At 37.2% G+C, this 18,434-nt stretch overlaps 1 protein-coding gene and 1 long non-coding RNA gene across 2 annotated transcripts; one reads left to right on the top strand and one right to left on the bottom strand.

Moving 5' to 3' along the window:
• Window positions 1-1,726: 1,726 nt before the first annotated feature.
• Window positions 1,727-17,756, top strand: LOC132122044 (band 3 anion exchange protein-like). The gene is made up of 17 exons (XM_059531903.1): window positions 1,727-1,855; window positions 3,279-3,459; window positions 4,295-4,430; window positions 5,259-5,325; window positions 5,488-5,530; window positions 5,687-5,871; window positions 5,991-6,215; window positions 7,223-7,445; window positions 12,686-12,834; window positions 12,945-13,139; window positions 14,342-14,590; window positions 14,698-14,787; window positions 14,903-15,069; window positions 15,617-15,858; window positions 15,953-16,122; window positions 16,251-16,424; window positions 17,626-17,756. Exons 2-17 carry the CDS (start codon window positions 3,291-3,293, stop codon window positions 17,704-17,706), a joined length of 2,565 nt encoding a protein of 854 aa, XP_059387886.1. The 5' UTR covers window positions 1,727-1,855; window positions 3,279-3,290; the 3' UTR covers window positions 17,707-17,756.
• LOC132122045 (uncharacterized) lies at window positions 10,757-11,963 on the bottom strand. The gene is made up of 2 exons (XR_009426338.1): window positions 11,494-11,963; window positions 10,757-11,455 (listed from the first exon to the last, which is right to left on the bottom strand). It is a non-coding gene; the product is annotated as an uncharacterized LOC132122045 (long non-coding RNA).
• Window positions 17,757-18,434: the final 678 nt, after the last annotated feature.

The raw sequence follows: 18,434 nt of genomic DNA, 5'->3' as shown, positions 1-18,434 counted from the left end.
GGTGTGTTCACTTCTCACTGCTGTTTGTGTGTGCACTTGGATGGGTTAAATGCATAGCACCAATTCTGAGTATGGGTAACCATACTTGGCAAGTGTCATGACTTTCACTTCACTATATATCTATAAAATATCCATATATATTAGTCTTTCTAATTTCACATTTAATTCAATATATTATACTTGCCATTTCTTTGAAATTGTGAAAATTACTAGATAAAATAATGTGATTGTAGTATGATCATTCTTTCATTCATCATTCATCATGATCATTCTTTTTTTTTTTCTTCAGTGAAATACGTTAAAAACAGATGTGCTGTAATAATGTTTGTTGCTATTTAGTGTTTTTGAGAGAATCAAATCAAAAGGGCCTTTTACCCAGGGGGCCCTTTGGTCCTGTTTTGCTTTCTTACAGTATGTATCTGCAACATCTGTCCCCATTATGTACAAAACTGTCATAGTCGTGAGAGTTAAGACAACAAAACCAATGCATGACAAAAACCAGAAGACATTTGTTTCCATTTCTCAGGTTCTTTTTCTACTCTGTATGTACTTAATTTGATCCAAGGGTGTCTGAGAACATTACTTTTTTTTCTGTACAGTAATAAGCTTTTCTATCTGGTTGCAGTTTCAGTATTTTCTGTGCTGTGTAAATGCTTTTAAGCTGTCAAAGTTATCTAATGGGATGTTTTCTCTTTTCTTTCAGTTTTGTTCTGTTTTAGACTAATCTAGTGTGAGTCTGGAAGTAACTAACACACTCTGGTCTATAACAAGAACAAGAAATGTGTTAAAACACAGATGTTTCATACACTCGTTTAGAATTTATGAAAGAACAAGATTCACTATTTGGACTTTCGTTATATATAATTGATACCTTGTGTATTGCGGAAATGCACATTAGACCTGATTTTGCATATACATTTCTATTTTATTGTATTTTGATAAAAAAAAAATGTAAATAAAAATAAAGCAGCCAGATCATAATGGATGCTATTGACCCTGTGAGCCTGCATGGAGAATGATATGAGACAAGAGGTGAAGCGGAGGAGAAGAGCAGATTGTTCCTCAAGCTGTGCTCTGGTCATAGAGATGTTGAAGGTGAGAGGAAACTAGTGTCACTAGTGTGTGTAAGTGTGTGTGTGTAGGTGACACCTGCTCTATAATTGTGATAAGATACAGAGAACACACACACGCATGATCTTTCCAACCAGTCCACAGTTATCAAAGGCATACTGTTTACTGCATCAATATTATGGGTGACTTCAAGAGCACATCATCTTGGGTGTGTTTGTGTGTATGTAATAAAAAGACAAAGATATGGATACATTTTAATACTTTAATGTATCTGCAAATGTACATACAGCCAGCCTAAAAAGCATAAAGATACTATAAAGATATCAAAGAAAAAGTGACATCTACAAAACAAATACTGTTTGTTTGTTTGTTTTAGTTTTTTTTTTTAACAATTACTTTAACCCTTTTTGTAATTGTATCAATGATTTTTAAGAAACTAGTGTTTTATCATTTAAAACTCAACATTTACAACCTAACCTAACAATCTAAATATTTTTCATGCACGCACAAAAATCATTCTATAAAATAACTGATAAATAAAAAACATATTTTGATATTTTGTTTTCTAATGCAATGACATTCATATGTTTTGGGGTCACTGTATGCATCTGAAGTATTTAGATCAGTGTCTGCAGGCATTTTAACCATGCATGTGTGTGTGTGTGTAGAGGTGTGTCTGATATCTGCAGGTGTACACAGAGTTTATAAAGGTCTGCGCACTTTTGTGAGGGGCTGTGACAGAGAATATTGCTAGAAAAGTTAGGTCAATTATTGAATATATAAGGTAAGTGCAATTAGTTTCACTATTATTGCTTTTAAATTGTAATTTAGTTGTTTTGTTGTCATTTTTTAATTTGTTTTAAACTGGGTTATACTGTTATAGATATATATAGTAATATTTATAAAATTATATCCACAGTGAATGCAATTACATGTTAAAATGCTATCTTTTCATTTTACCATGAATTTTCATTGGATGCTGAACAGAACTGAATACAAAATGCATTACCTAATGCATTACCTGAATACAAAACTAAAATGAGAATTGCTATAAAACTATGCAAATAGCATAAATGATGATTTAAAAAATGACTGTTGTATCAGTTTTGAGCACAAAAACAATAACACAAATTATTACCTAAGCATAAATGATTATTCTTGTTCAATTTACTTTATTTACATAATTCTCAGGTACAAGGGTCAACGCAAACTAACCCCAAACACACACACACACTCATACACACACACCAGATTCAGTGGTTAAATGTATCACTCAAGTTATACAACAGCAACATAATGCTTAGCGTTTAACAACAGAAGTCAGGTTAAGTATTGTACTTTATAAATTATTGAATAATAATAGCTTATAGACAGTACATCAGTTTGCAGCATTTATCAAAATTGCTTGCATGTTATAAATTGTTTATGTTTTTTGTGCTATCTACAGTAATGAAGAAACACAAAATTACTTAGGTTTATTGTTGGGGTTTTGATTTCACCTGCATGTTTGCTTATAAATATTATTTCTAGGTGATACATTTCATTCGTTGTGTTGACTATTTTGCATGCAGTATCAAAGAAATTAAATGTAGAACACTCACGCATAATAAAAACAACAGATTTGAAAGGTTTTAAAGATTTAAATGATTCATTTGTCAATTGTATTGTTTCATGACTGCTCTGAATGTGAACATCTAGAAAGGAAACATGCCAGCATACATCCATATTTCAATTCGGTACAGTTTACCATGATTCTAATGTGATTGTTTGTGAAGTTACTTTGATGGGACTTGATTAATATGACACACAAGCACACAGACACGCTCACTGATAAGTTTCCACATTTGCATTCTGGATGCCACTCACACTCCTGGTGTTTAAAGGGTAAACATGAGGTTTAATTTATCAGTCATCAGTGAACAGGAAACACATACACACACGGTCACACCAGAGGTCCAGCCATCATGTTTAAATTGTCTACATCTCTGCTTTGAATTATAACCTCCAGTAGAGCAAGAAAGACACTTACATATTACATGACATCAAGTTTTAACATGCCGTTGTTACCTACAGAATCTATTTTAACCATCAAAATATGCAGACATAATTTTTTATAAAACTCCTATACTTAAGATGCATTGTGATGTTTAGTGTACTTACATATGATAGTAACAGAATAGGAATATTTTATTGTTATCTGTGGTCAGGCATATGTAAAAATGAATGAGTCAGTGAAGAACCCAAACCAGCAGAGTTATTGGCAGGAGATGGGAAGATGGGTGGGCTTTGAGGAGACCTATGATGTCGAAGCGGGCTGCTGGGGCCCGTCACACATCTCCTACCTCACCTTCAAGAGCCTGGTGCAGATACGCAGGACAATGAACACGGGTAAGGTCATGGGGTCAAATCTCAGTTCAGACTTGCTTTCAGTAGACTGTGAAGACTGTGTGTAGGCCATACCAACCCAACAATATTTAAGTAACGTTTTTAGTTTATTAAGTTTATTTTAAAGTGTCATTTATACCTGCAGTAGAACAGCTGTATAACTCCAGTCTTCAGTGTCACATGATCCTTCAGAACTCATTCAAATATATGGTGATTTTCCTGCTCAAGAACTATATGTTATAATTATCAATTATCAACATCAAAATCAATTGTCAAAATCAGGACTCTTTGATGAATAGAAAGATCAAAACAAAAATATTTGAAACTGATTTTTTGTAACAATGTAGAAGTCTTTACTGTCACTTTTGATAAAATTCTTAAAAAAACCCAACTTAAACACTGTAAAGTATCTTCATTTAATAGTTTATAGATCGGACACACTTTTATTTTACCTGACATTTTAGTAGCTTTCAGAAACATAATCTGTCCAACGTAATCAACAGAATGATGTATATGTGTGTTTGCTAATGACTTATTAATGAAAGTTAATGAAGGTCCCAGTCCTGTTCTGACAGGGTTAGCATGGTTATTAGCTAGTGTGGAATTTGAGCAAAAATGTAACTTCACGTGCACAGGCTCAGATGAGATGGTCTCGCAGTCAGAGAGTTAGTGTCCTGAAAAACCAGCTCAACCTGAGCTCTTCAGCGAATCCTTAGTGTTTATGTTTACTGTAGTAAAGCTCAAGCTCAGTCAGAGTCCTCTTCCTCTCTTATGCTTTCCTCTCTCTGTTGTCTTTTCTTTTCTTTCCTTCTTTTCTTTGTCTTTTTTTTTGGATCAGGTTTAATGATGCTAGACAGAGAGGAGAAGACGCTCTCCAGTGTTATTGAGAAGATTGTGGATGCCCTGGTTAGCAAAAAGGAGATTCAGCCAGGGGACAGAGATAAGGTTCTTCAAGCATTAATGCGCAAACAGAGGTACTACACACACCACACATTTTGACATAGAAATGAATACTTACATACAGAGCCCTAATACATTCATAAATCAAGGTGAACGTAATTGAAGTGTTTTACGCCCTCCTGTACTACAGGCTACATTTTTGTAAAATATTTTAGATCCAAAAGTTCTCCCATTTACAGCACCATTAACTGTAGTACGTAGAGTGCTTTGCAGCCTGTTGCAGCATGACTGACATTATTAAGACAGAACTATAGTTTGTTCGGTAGCCTAATTAAAAAGAAACAAGAAGCAATTTTGTGGTTTTTTTTTACGGAGCCCTGCACATGACATGCAGAAAACAATATTAGGCTAAATTGTGTGCACGATTTACTAATTTGTTCCCTCAATGTACTAAAACGTGCACACGATTACTATTGCGTTCCCTCGATTTACTATTTCGTTCACTTGATGTATAAATCGTGTGCAAGATTAAGCAAATCGAGTGAACGCAATAGTAAATCGAGGGAACGCAATAGTAAATCGAGATAATGCAATGGTATTCGTGTGCACGTTTTAGTACATTGAGGTAATGAATTAGTAAATTAGATTTTTTTCTTGCATTTCATGTGCTGGGCTCCATAGTTTTTCCCTCTGCTGTACTGAAAACAATGAACCGTGACCAAGATACATAGCAGGCCTACACTGCACTCCTATTGTCAAGTAGCCAATGAAATACAAGAAGACTTTCATGTACTGTACCAGTGTAACATTACCAAAAAGTCCCACATGTTATGAGGTGTCTTTAGCTAAAAAGCCTGTTCAAATTCAAAACCAAGATTTTTTCTTTCTTTTTCTCTTTCCAGCCAGTCTGTAGAGACCCAGCCTCTGACCTCAGGTGTGGAAATGGAGAAATTCTCTGTCACAGAGAAAGTGAGCACAAGTTTTTTTGTTTTAACTACTCTGAGTGTAACTTCGACATGTTCTCTGTCATTTTATTTTATAATACAATAATACAATACAAATATAATTTAAAAAAATTTGTAATACAATAACATATCATTTGATATTTTTTGACTATATTCTCAACTGAAGAGGGACACAACTGGTACTGCAGAGGCCTCAATGGTGATTGTAGGTGAGAATAGCATCCATTTCAGATGAATATTTTAATGACGACACTGAGTTTAACATTTTATAACGTTTAGATTGAAAAGTTTGATTTTCATATGTTTATGTTAGCAAGCATTGATTGTATTTTTTACTCTATAATGTGCTGGTTTGTGTGTGTAAGGTGCTCTGGAGTTCCTGGAGAGGTCTGCGATAGCATTTGTGCGTCTACGGGATGCTGTGGAGCTGGAGTCTGCTCTGGAAACTCCTGTGCCTGTGAGGTTCATCTTCATCCTGATTGGCCCAACCGCAGCTGACATGGACTATCATGAGTGTGGTCGAGTGATGGCAGCACTACTTGCTGACAAAGTAAGAGAACTGACAATTTCAGCCTAACTTATGATAAAGGAAATGACTGATAAACACTGCATTTTCAGATTTATTTTAAATATTTACTGTTTTGTTTTGCCTACACCTGTCTTTTAAAGAAATGTAACCAGGCAGCCTTCCAGGCTCAGAGTGACGGGGAGCTGATTGATGCTGTGGGAGACTTCATGGACTGCTGCATTGTGATTCCACCCACTGAGATTCAGGATGAGTCCATGCTAACATCACTCATCCCCTTCCAGAAGAAACTATTGCAAGAGAGACTCCATCCATCTGACTCCAAACTCCACCTGGATGTCAAACCTCGCAAGGATACATACAGTACAGTACACACACTACAACACATGCTTAATATAAGTAAATAATAACTGTATAAGTGAATATACTTGCAGTAGGTCTTCTACAGCACATGCAATAGATCAGTATTTTCAATTAACAAATGAAAAGAAGTGTAAGAACTCAAGTGCTTCCAGGCAAACACAAATTTTATGATGATAAATGTGTTCATTATGTAAGAGTATTAAAAAAAATACCCACAATCAGATTAAATTGCTAAATAATTGTAGTATAAAAGTAGTGAATTGTATCTTCTTGAAATAAATGACTAGAGAGTTTTTTTTTTTTTGTTGATAAGGATAAAATTGACCATGATTATTCTGGCTTTCATGTGCACAACATTTTAAGCTAGATTTAGGACTGTGGAAATATTGCTACAACCAATAAATTCATTGGCTCATATCTTCCAATTGACCCAATGGAACAATATAATTTTTGTCATGACTGTATCTAGATGGTACATTTAAATTTTGTGTAAATTGGACCTGTAAACTAGGGCAAGTTTGGAAAAGTAAGTAGATTTCAGGAAAATAAAAAATCGGCGGAAATATTCTCCTAGCAAAAACTGAAAAGCTTGTGAGTCAGGAGTATAAAATATAAAATGGAGTATTAAATATGAAATTAAATATTGATTAAAGTTTTGATCATAGACAGGCACTGTATACACTAACAGTACAAACATTAAATGAAAATGTAAATTAAATTTGGATGCAATAAAAACTTACTAGATTATTCAATTCTGCAACATTGAAGTATTTTTGTATAACGACACTATAAATTTCCCAGAAAAACATTTATTTATTTTTTTTATATGGTTGTGCTAGTTTCTTAATGTAAGCTAGACAATAAAATACTCATATTAATATTGTGTGAAATAATGTAAAGTCATTATCACAAAATGAACCCCTTCAGGTTGATAAAATTCCCTTCACTGTCTGGGTTTATTTTAGGGAAAAAAATCTCACTGGTCACAAAAGCAAAGCACAGACATCTAAAGTTAATCGATCTTTCCACAGATTCAAAATCCTCAGGACCCCCTCCAGAAGATCCACTAGCACGTACTGGTGTTCCATTCGGTGGCATGATTAGAGACATGAAGAGACGGTATCAATACTATGTCAGCGACATCACTGATGCTCTGAACCCTCAAGTTGTTGCTGCTATCATCTTTATCTACTTTGCTGCTCTCTCACCAGCCATCACCTTTGGCGGTCTTCTTGGTAAGTTTAGCCTAAAGAAGGCTTTGGTCACGCTGTACACCAATCCCATTCATTTCCCAAATCTGATCTTTATGACTGAACATTCACACTGTCAGGCGGTCACTGTCACACTGTCAGCGTGAAAAAAAAAAGGAAGACAACTGGAAGTTTTAGAGGTTTTTCTGTACTATATCCTTTTTCCCACACTCTTTCATTGAATGGCTAACAGTACCCTATATTGTAAAAGAGTGAGCAAGTGATTGGTTGTTTGACATTACACGCACAACACAAAAAAACTATTTTAAATGTGACAGGAGTTTTCAGACTAAGACGCATTTTCAAAAAAAAAAAAAAAAAGATTAAAATTTTGGATTTATGATTTTTTTTTTTTTTTGGTAAATATTGTAAAGCTTTTAAATTCCAAACTCAGAAATCCAGCATTGCATTACTAGATTTTACTGTTTGTTGTTTGACATATCTATTGTAAAACAGTTGTCAAATATTAAATGTTTAGCTACTTACATCTCACACCTTGTATTATTTCATTCCTTAAAATGTAAGCACTGGAAATCATGTCTACAGATACCTTTTAAATGGCTCATAAGATGTTGCTAAAAAATAACATTATTTAGGTATTTTTGGTGTAATGCAATGTGTTTATGTGGTTTAAGGTTAAAAAAACACATTATTTTCGACATAATGTACATTATTGTTGTTCCTCTATGCCCCTCCATTCTGAAACGCGTAGAGCTCATTGGTCTGAAAAGCGAGTTGTGCTCTGATTTTCCACCTATTCACTGTATTGTGATTGGCCGAATGCCACAAGCATGTGACAGAAATGTTACGCCCCTTTCCATATTGTGATGCCACGTGATGAGACAAAACATCTCTAGGTTACGCATGTAACCATGGTTCCTCAAGGGAATGAGACGCTGCATCGAAAATGGGGAACGCTTTTAGCATGAGCGACTCTGAATATCATTTGTAATCTGTCTCATGGAAGAGCATGACGTCACGGGCGGGGTGATGTAAGCAACATGGAAGCTATAAAATACATGCCGCTCAGCTGGAGTACCAGCAAGCGCCGGCAGGGGCATCGAGACGCAGCGTCTTGTTCCCTTGAGGAACCATGGTTCCTTCAGGAGCTCGAGCTGCATCGAAAACGCTATGGGGAACGAGGTGTCCATTCTGCCAGACTACCAAATCCCTGCCTAGTGTGTATCTGAAGAGCACAGCTTAAGATGAGAGAACAGAAGAGTCTGGAGTAACTGGCATATCTAGGCCATAAAACCTTGCGAATGTGGAGGGCATGGACCACCCGCAGTATTGCAGACGTCCAGCATGGATGCACCTGCTAAGAATGCCTTGGAGGCCGCAATATCCCATGTGGAATGAGCCGCTCCCAACAGCGGGGGAAGACCAGAGGACTCATAGGTGGCGTTGATAGCCTCGACTATCCAACAGCTGAGAATCTGCTTAGATGCAGGAAAGCCCCTTTTGGGGGGACCGTAACACACTAGCAATTGGTCCGATTTTCTCCACAGGGCAGCTCTGGAGGCATGGGACCGTACTGGAGGCCTCAGCCTCAGCGCACTGGAGGAAACGTGTCAGTAGGGGGTGTCTTTCCACTGATTGTCCACCGAGAGGGACATAGTAGTCCGCAATGGCCGCCACGTAAACATTTAAGGTGGATTGGGTCAACCCTGCAGAGAACCTGAGAACTTTACTGACTGTAGCTGGGTCAAGCTGGCGGTCTCTGCACCATAAGGTGAAGAGTTCCCACCTCAGGGCGTACATGTTCCTCGTTGAGGGAGCTCTGGACTGGAGAATGGTATCAACAACCTCGGTTGATAGACCAGATGCTATGAGGTGTGCCCCCTCAGGGGCCACACCATAGTCTCCATAACTCTAGGCGAGGGTGAACTATCGTGCCCTGCGCCTGAGAAAGTAGGTCTGTGAATCTCCCATGGAGAGCCGTCGAGGAGATTAGATCTGAGAGCCATACTTGGCCCAGCCAGAACGGGGCTACTAATAGAAGACGCACCCTGTCCCGGCGTACTCTTGCCAGAACTCCCAGGAGCAGAGCAATTGAGGAAAAACGTACAGACAAAGCCTCGGCCAAGTCTGTGCCATAGCGACCAGTCCGAGAGGAGCTGGATGAACTAGAGAGAACCAAAGGGGACATTGCGATGTCTCTTGAGTCGCAAAGAGGTCCAAAAACTCTCCATATCTGCTTCATCATTCACCACAAGTCTCCATTCCCAGGGCCTCAGCCCCTGTCTCGACAGTGTGTCTGCTCCAACATTCAACCTCACAGGAATATACACTGCTCTGAGTGAGAGGAGTTTATTCTGGGACCACAGAAGGATCTGGTGTGCCAGCTTGTACAAGGGGCACGAACACAGACCTCCCTGGTGGTTGATATAAGAGACCACTGATGTGTTGTCGGTGCGCATCAACACATGGTGACCTCTCAGGACCACAGCTCGGGCTTCCGAACCCAGAGAATGGGCAAATCTGGCGGGTGAGGTAGGAGATAGGGACGCGCCCATCTCCATACCCTCCAGCATATCTATCTGCGAACCCAGCGAATGCAGGCGCCGCTCCGCCTAGGCGAAAGCGGGACTGCACGGAACGCTGGCCAAGACTCCCTCTCGAGGAGAGCCCTCCGGGATCGAAGCCTCAACACTGCCTCATACCAGTGCAGGCAGTCGGCTCCCTCAAGAGCTGAATTAGCGTGCTTCGATCCCTGGCAGACAATGCACAGACTGTGTGTATCCCCACTCGTGATGTAGCGAGGGCAGGGAGGAACACACAATCTGAAACGCAATCTGGATTCGCCTTTCAGATGTCTCGTCTTAGCTTTGCTCTTTGACTATTGCTTACTCTTTGAGGAGCTAATAGTGACAAACAACAATAAATAAGACTGACAAGACAGAATAACATGCACACACAGAGCGCTTGCTGAAAGACGTGAAGCTGATGCCAGCTGCGCGGCATGTGCTTTTATAGCTTCCTGGTCACTTACGTCACCCCGCCCGTGACGTCACGCTCCTCCGTGAGAAAGATTACACATGATATTCAGAGTCGCTCACGCTAAATGTGTTCCCCATAGCGTTTTTGATGCAGCTCGAGTTCCTGAAGAGGAACCCATTACAAATGAGGCATCTGTTGCATCCAGTGGGAACATTATTTTTTTACATGTTGCGTTGCATATCAAGCTACATAAACATAAACCAATTCTGCATTTGTGATCAGAGAAACGACAAACAACAAGCTCTAACAGCTACTCTACACTGCTCAAAACCCACGTTTGAATCATTAGTGGCAAATCTTTAAAGGGGGGATGAAATGCTCATTTTCACTCAATCTCCTGTTAATCTTGAGTACCTATAGAGTAGTACTGCATCCTTCATATCTCCAAAAAGTCTTTAGTTTTATTATATTTATAAGAGAAAGATAGTCTGTACCGTTTTTTTTCGGAAAAACACGAGCGGCTGGAGGCGTGACGTGTGGGCGGAGCTAATGAATCACGAGCGCGAGTAGGCTTTTGCGTTGAGAGCGTCTGGAAGCTGTGACATTACCGTGAGGAAAAAACCATCAACCAAAACAAACCATGGCTAACAGTCAGATTCAGCCGTATATTTATGATCCAGAATCAGATCCCGAGCCCGAAATTGAACAAGAGCAGCAGCAGCAACGACTACAGCAGGATGTTTCTATGTGGTATGTATTGAAACTGTATATATTTGCTTAGCGGTTTTGGAAAATTACTAAGTTCCACTTTATGTCGTCTTTTTTTTTTTTCTTCTTCTTTAATGGTGTACATGTGGGAAGTGCAGTTTGATGCCAACATCGCATGTTGTTTACCTGATGTGCTTACGCGCCAATAGTTAAGTTAACAACACAGAGATATTTAAAGCAGTTTTACTCACCGCCTGCGGTTCCAACACACGATCGTGACCCTTTCTCGTTGGGACTGCATCATCCTTAAGAAATAAACGATATGCAAATCCGGCGTCAAACTGGGCCTTGTTTGTAAAACAAGCATCTTTGAAATGCAGGGAACAAACAAAAAACTTGCACAACTCCGTTGATGCTCTGTAAAAATAAACTCCATCCACTGGTCCCTTAATGCTGTTTTTTTTTTTTGGCAATCTGTGCAGGGTTGTTTTGCCCTGGCAACCAAAAACACACTTCTTTGGTGACATTTCGCTCTCTCGCTCTGGTCAGTGAATGTCTCTGCTCTGCTCTGCTCTACGGGCGCGCGCGCGCTCTTCCGGGAGAAGTGCCCTTAGGACCCATATAAGGAAATTCCGCTCCATCTAACGTCACACAGACCCATACTCGAAAAAACTTTCCGAAACTTGTGACAAACCGGAAGGAGTATTTTTGGAACAAAAATACTCCTTCAAATGTACAACTTAATTTTTGAAACTTTGTCCATGTTTTTAGCATGGGAATCCAACTCTTTAACAGTGTAAAAAACTCAGTATGCATGAAATAGCATTTCACCCCCCCTTTAACTTTTGAAAACCTACTTACAGACTGTGAGTCAGAAATGCCAGACTGTCTTTGCAAAGTTGGAATTGCCGCACTTTATAGAAACAGACACCAGCATTGTAGGTTTCTCTCACAAAAGGAGTGCTTGTCCCCCACAAAATGTGCTGCACACATCTGAATATTTGGGTTGAACTGTTCTAAAGTTAACAGTATTGTAAATACAACTTAACCACTGATTTCTAGTTGTGTCCTCTTTTGGAAGGCCAAACAAAGTAGCTTCACTTTCGCAGCAAAACACAGCATCTCCACAACATGGCGGCAACAACAATACTAAAGTGAGAATAAAAATTACGCCTTCTTTCTTTGCGTGAACATTTGAGTGGCGTTATGCAAATCTTCCCACATTGTGACATAGACTCCCCCGAGTGTTAGAACGAGCCGTTTTAGGTAGGAGTGCTTGACTCTTAAATTAATAAAGAATATCTCTTTGGATTTGAGACTTTACTTTTTGCAACAGATCTTCTTTATGCACCAAGAGCTTGTAACACTCCAAAGAGAAAGGAAAATTTAAATCGCATCATATGACCCCAAAGATATAAAATATGGCACAAATACATTTTGTCAAATGACATTAAAATGTATTCATTCATTTATTTTTTTAGTGATTATTATTATTATTATAGATCCACAATTTTTCATGTGTAGTATATACTCACATTATATACTTTTAGTTGGTTCTCTTATGCTTTTCTCCACAGCTGATAAGGTGGATAACATGATGGGTGTTTCGGAGCTGATGATCTCCACGTCAGTACTAGGCATTATCTTCTGCCTGATCGCTGCCCAACCTGTACTAGTTATCGGCTTTTCTGGGCCACTGCTGGTGTTTGAAGAGGCCTTTTTTAATGTTAGTGTTTCTCTCTCTTTACAACATCTATTTGAATACAGCATCAACCATGTGTAATTGCTGGTCAGTTCATTTAAAGTTCCCCATCATGCTTTTCCTCCTGACTGTAGTTCTGTAAGTCTCAGGACATTGAGTACATCGTAGGCCGAGTGTGGGTTGGTGCTTGGCTGGTGGTCATTGTTGTGGTCATTGTTGCCTTTGAAGGAAGCTTCCTGGTCCGCTTCATTTCCCGCTTCACTCAAGAGATCTTCTCCATCCTCATCTCCCTCATCTTCATCTACGAGACCTTTGCCAAACTTGGCAGGGTACACAATTTTTTATTTGATATTTTCATGTGTATTCTACTGCATCTTTAACATGAAACCAATCCTGTACTTTTGTATCTTTTGGCTTCATACGTTTTGCCACATTTCATCTATTTGTTTATTAAATTTATTTTTAGGAATTTAGTTAACCAGAGACAGATAATATAATTTAATTTACTTTATCAAAATGTATGTGTCCTAATAGTTTTTCAACAGTAATTACTCTAATACAAAATTATAGAAATTGATGGTGGTTTAATTGGAACAACAATTGGGAACTTTTGCCTTGGGGTAGTAATAACCACCTAGCAATTTGTAACCACTCAGAACACTATAGCAACTACTTATTAATGAGTTTGCATGGACAAGCGACTTTCACAAAATGATAGTAGGAAAAATATATAAAAATGTGTTTCCTAAACTTTAAATATTTTGAGCATACAGTACTGGTTTAAAAGTTTGTAATCAGTAAGATTTTTTTTATGTTTTTCTTATTTTCTTACATTTTTCTTTGAAACTCACCAAGGCTATATTTGATTAAAAAAAATACAGCAAAATGTGAAATATTCTTACAATTTCAAATACCTGTTTTCTGCTTTATATATATTAAAATGTAATATATTCCTTTGATACAAAGCAGAATTTTCTACAGTTATTTCTCCAGTCTTTAAATCACATAAACCTACAGAAATCATTCTAATGCTGATTTTGAGCACAATTTTTGTTGCTGCTCAGTAAAAACCTTTTAGCTGCTTAATGTTTATGTGGAAACCATAAAACATATTTTTCAGGATTCTTTGATTAGAAGAAAGTTCAAAAGAACAGAATTTATTTGAAACAGAAAACATTGTAACTTTTGGTCGATTTAATGTGTCCTTGCTGATTAACAATATGAATTTCTTACTTACTCCAAAGCTTCTGAATGGTAGTGTATCATTGCTTCTACAAAAATATATGACAGCTAAAACATTTTTTTTATATTGATAATAATAAGAAATGTTTCTTAAGAACCAAAGGATTTTCGAAGAATGATGTTACTTTTAAAAATTGCTCAAATAAAAAAAGCTATTTGAAATTGTAATAAAATGTAACTGTGTTTTTAATTAAATAGACCAGCCTTGGTTTACTTGGGTTACTCACTCAAGACATTAATTTAATATACTATAATACTGTATAAACTTTTATCTCCATTTCATCCTTAGGTTTTCAAAGAACACCCTCTTATCATGAATTATGAGCATGTAAACACTACAGCTGAGGACCCCTGGAACTCAGCTGGCAGCTATCAGAGACTCCTGGACAATGTTACAGGCAATATGTCTGTTATGAGGACCATTACACACCGGTCTTATCCCAACACAGCTCTTCTGTCCATGTGTCTCATGTTTGGCTGTTTCTCAATTGCATACTACCTACGCATGTTCAAGAATGGCAAATTCCTGCCAGGCAAGGTAAATAGACTGTAGCAGACTGTGATCAAAATTTGACAAACTGACTTTATAGCAGTCTTCACTAAGTAAGTTCCATTAATGTAAAAAACTGAATGTTTGATGCATAGATTCGGCGTTTGCTTGGTGACTTTGGAGTTCCCATTGCAATTTTTCTCATGGTTGCTGTCGATATCAACATTGAGGACACATACACTCAGGTATGCTTGTAAATATGATTTCATTCTAATAGAATGACACTTTTAGGATACCAATTCAGTTCCAATCTTATAAAGTTACTGTCTTGACCTCTCTGACCTTTGACTTGTGTCACAGAAACTGGTGGTGCCTAAGGGTCTTCAGGTGTCCAATCCTAAGATGCGTGGATGGTTAATCAACCCTATGGGTGAACACAAGCCCTTCCCCATATGGCTGATGTTCGCCTCTGTTGTCCCAGCTGTGTTGGTCTTCATCCTCATCTTCCTAGAGTCCCAGATTACCACGTAAGTGATGTTTTCTGAAGGAAAATGACTGAAGGTTCTTTTTTGGTGGTTGCTTCCACGAAGAATCCACGAAGCAAAGTTGAAACAAAAGACATTGTCTCTGAATAATGATATGATTTATTGGTAACACTTTAGGGACAAATTCTCACTGTTAACAAGTTGCTTATTGCAACATATTGGCTGTTTATTAGTAGTTTTTATGAGGCATGACCACATTCTACTTCCCAAATCTTACTTAACACCTAAACTTAACAATTACCGGTTACACTTCATTTGAAAGTGTCCTTGTTACAGTGCAATTTTACATTGAAGTACTTACTTGCATGTAATTATGCACAATTTATTGTTATTATTATAGTAAGTATGTGTAACAAAAACACATTAAAATAAAATGTTACCCAACTACCTTACTATTAATGAGCAGCAAATTAGGAGTTTGTCGAGGCAAAAGCCATAGTTAATGGTTTGATAACAGTGAGAATCAGACCTTTTTATATTATGATTATATTTTTAAACAAATCTTTTCACTTGTCTCTTGTTTTTCAAGACTAATTGTGAGTAAACCAGAGAGAAAAATGGTCAAGGGTTCTGGCTTCCACATGGATCTTCTCATCCTGGTGAGCATGGGAGGTCTGAGTGCCATATTTGGCATTCCTTGGTTGAGTGCTGCAACTGTAAGATCCGTATCTCACGCCAATGCCCTGACTGTCATGAGCAAGGGCCCAAAACCTGAGATTGAAAAGGTTCTGGAACAGAGAGTCAGCGGTGTAGTGGTGGCTTTGCTTGTTGGTATGTTGACTTCTATACTTCTTCTAAACATGGTTCTCACAATCCTGCACTTTCTTAAGGTACATTAACATCTACTTTGTCTCTCCTTTTGCAGGTCTGTCCATTTTAATGGAGCCCATTCTCAAAATGATTCCAATCACAGCTCTGTTTGGAATCTTCCTCTACATGGGAATCACATCCCTCAGTGGGATTCAGCTTTGGGATCGAATGCTGCTCCTCCTTATTCCCAAAAAGTATCACCCGAATGAACCTTATGCTACAAAAGTATGTGTCTCACAGGAGTTCTCTATTACTCTGTTGGAGTACACTGCATTTCAGTTGTCATTCTTGTAAATGTTACATTCTTGAGGTTGGTAAAACCAATTGATCCTGGTCTCTGTCTCCCTCTGCAGGTCAGCACCAAAAGAATGCATGTGTTCACTGCGATCCAGATGGTGTGTCTGGCAGCCCTGTGGATAGTGAAATCGAGCCCTGTGTCACTGGCTCTACCATTCGTCCTGATCCTCACCATCCCTCTGCGCATGTTCATGACTGGAGGACTTTTCACTGAGCAAGAGATGAAATGTGTAAGTATGCACTGACTGAAACAAACACAGAAGTTAATTGCAAGTTAAAGGCAAAGTATTCAAGTATTCTCTGATGAATAGAAAGTTCACAGGAACAGCCAGAGCTGGGTAGATTACTTATGAATTGTAATCAGTTACTGATTACACATTACATGACAAAATTTGTAGTCAGTAATATAATCTCTTAGATTTCACATTTTTGGTAATGTAATATGATAAAAAAAAATTATATGTAAAAATTTATAGCCTGAATGCACTGTAAGTCGCTTTGGATAAAAAATTTAATTTAATTTAATTTAATTTAATTTAATTTAATTTAATTTAATTTAATTTAATTTAATTTAATTTAATTTAATTTAATTTTTACTTTTAGATTACATTTAGATTACATTTGTGCTAACCCTTATTTAATAACACATATATTGAATTAACCTAATCATTACTATTTTGACATATACAAAGAAAAAATATATTCCACAAAATATATTTAATTCACCAACAAGTGCAATGTATGGACAGTTAATACTTACAAAATACTAACACTAATGTGCCTTGCTGTTAGTGTTTGCTAGTAACACTGAATAAAACTTATAATTAATTACTTATAATTAAGTAAATTTAGAAAACAGCTACACTACAAAAAAAACTATATTGAAAACATGAAATTCACAGCAATATCACTGCCAGGTTAAATATTTAATCTAATAAAACAATAGAAGTGCATATGAATGTATCAATGAAAAGCAAAAACAAAAATAGCTAACTGCAAACATGAATTTTGAAAAACACTAAAAAAGGAAGAAACAAAAGGAAATTTAGGAGAATCAGTGAATTGTGCACAACTTATTACCATTGTGTAAATAAAATGTAATCATGTAATCCATAAAAAAGTGACTGTAGTCTGGTTACGAGTATTTTAAAAAATAGTTTACTCTAATTACAAGTACTTGAGTTTTGGAATCTGATTACGTAATCCAGATAACATGTAATCCGTTACTACCCAGCTCTGGAAACAGCATATTTAAACATTAGAAATGTCTTTACTGTCACTTTTGAACAATTCACTGCATCCCTGCTGAATACTGCATATACAGTATTCATTCAATTATACATTCACTCTTATTCAAATGCCTAATAAAATGTTTAGTTATCAGTTAACATATCTAAATCTTTTCCTTTCTACCTTATATCTTTGATACAGCTTGACGGCGATGAGGCAAAGGCAACATTTGAAGAAGAGCCTGGAGTGGATGTGTACTCTGAAACACAGATGCCGTTATAGACCATTTTCCTGGAACCAAACTCATTTTTCACAATCAACTTTTTTGAGTGCATCCAGATGATATCTGATATCTCATCTTGGGTACCAAGATGATACCCAACTTCAACCCGATTTTAATGCAACTTTGACCAAATTAAGTTTTATCGTTTTTAGTGTGTTTGGGGGGAGGGGCTCTCTGTTAAATGTCGTTACAATGGTCCATTACAGTTCTTACAAGATGACATATCAGCATGACATGCAAAATTTGGATGTATATTCAAGTTCCTTTTATAACCTTTGCACTGACTTTCATTAGTGCATTATGAAAATACACAAAGAACCAGCACATCACAAAGATATGATATTGTTCTTGCATTATAAAGAAATATTTTTTTCAAAATACTTTGTTTTTTTTGGAGGAGTAGATTCACTTCTCTCTAAAGATGTGCTATTACCAAGCAAGCAATATCAAACAAGCTTATTTCCTTTCCATGTTACAGGCAAAGAAGAAAAACAGCCAAGGTGACAGCATAAATGTGAAATATTTAAAATATATATATTTAATAAATTCTGAAATAATATGCCTGATAGTTTGTTGTTTTCGCTGTATTATCAAAACAGTCAAAAATGATATAACTTATTGGAGCCTACAGTTACCTCAACATTTCAGGTGCAGCTCATCATTCACACGAACAAACCAATGTATGGTAGGGTACTCTGATGACCAATAATATTTAGAAGAGCTTTAA

Source organism: Carassius carassius, chromosome 40 (assembly GCF_963082965.1).
Source record: "Carassius carassius chromosome 40, fCarCar2.1, whole genome shotgun sequence".
Lineage (NCBI taxonomy): Eukaryota > Metazoa > Chordata > Actinopteri > Cypriniformes > Cyprinidae > Carassius > Carassius carassius.
This window is presented reverse-complemented; position numbering and strand designations above follow the sequence as displayed.

Excerpts from the sequence above, each read along its gene's own strand:
- LOC132122044 (XM_059531903.1), top strand. The coding sequence starts at position 3,291 with ATGAATGAGTCAGTGAAGAACCCAAACCAGCAGAGTTATTGGCAGGAG. Across the intron at positions 13,140-14,341 it reads CCTTTGCCAAACTTGGCAGG|GTTTTCAAAGAACACCCTCT; the intron begins GTACACAATTTT and ends TTTCATCCTTAG. Across the intron at positions 16,425-17,625 it reads CTGAGCAAGAGATGAAATGT|CTTGACGGCGATGAGGCAAA; the intron begins GTAAGTATGCAC and ends TCTTTGATACAG.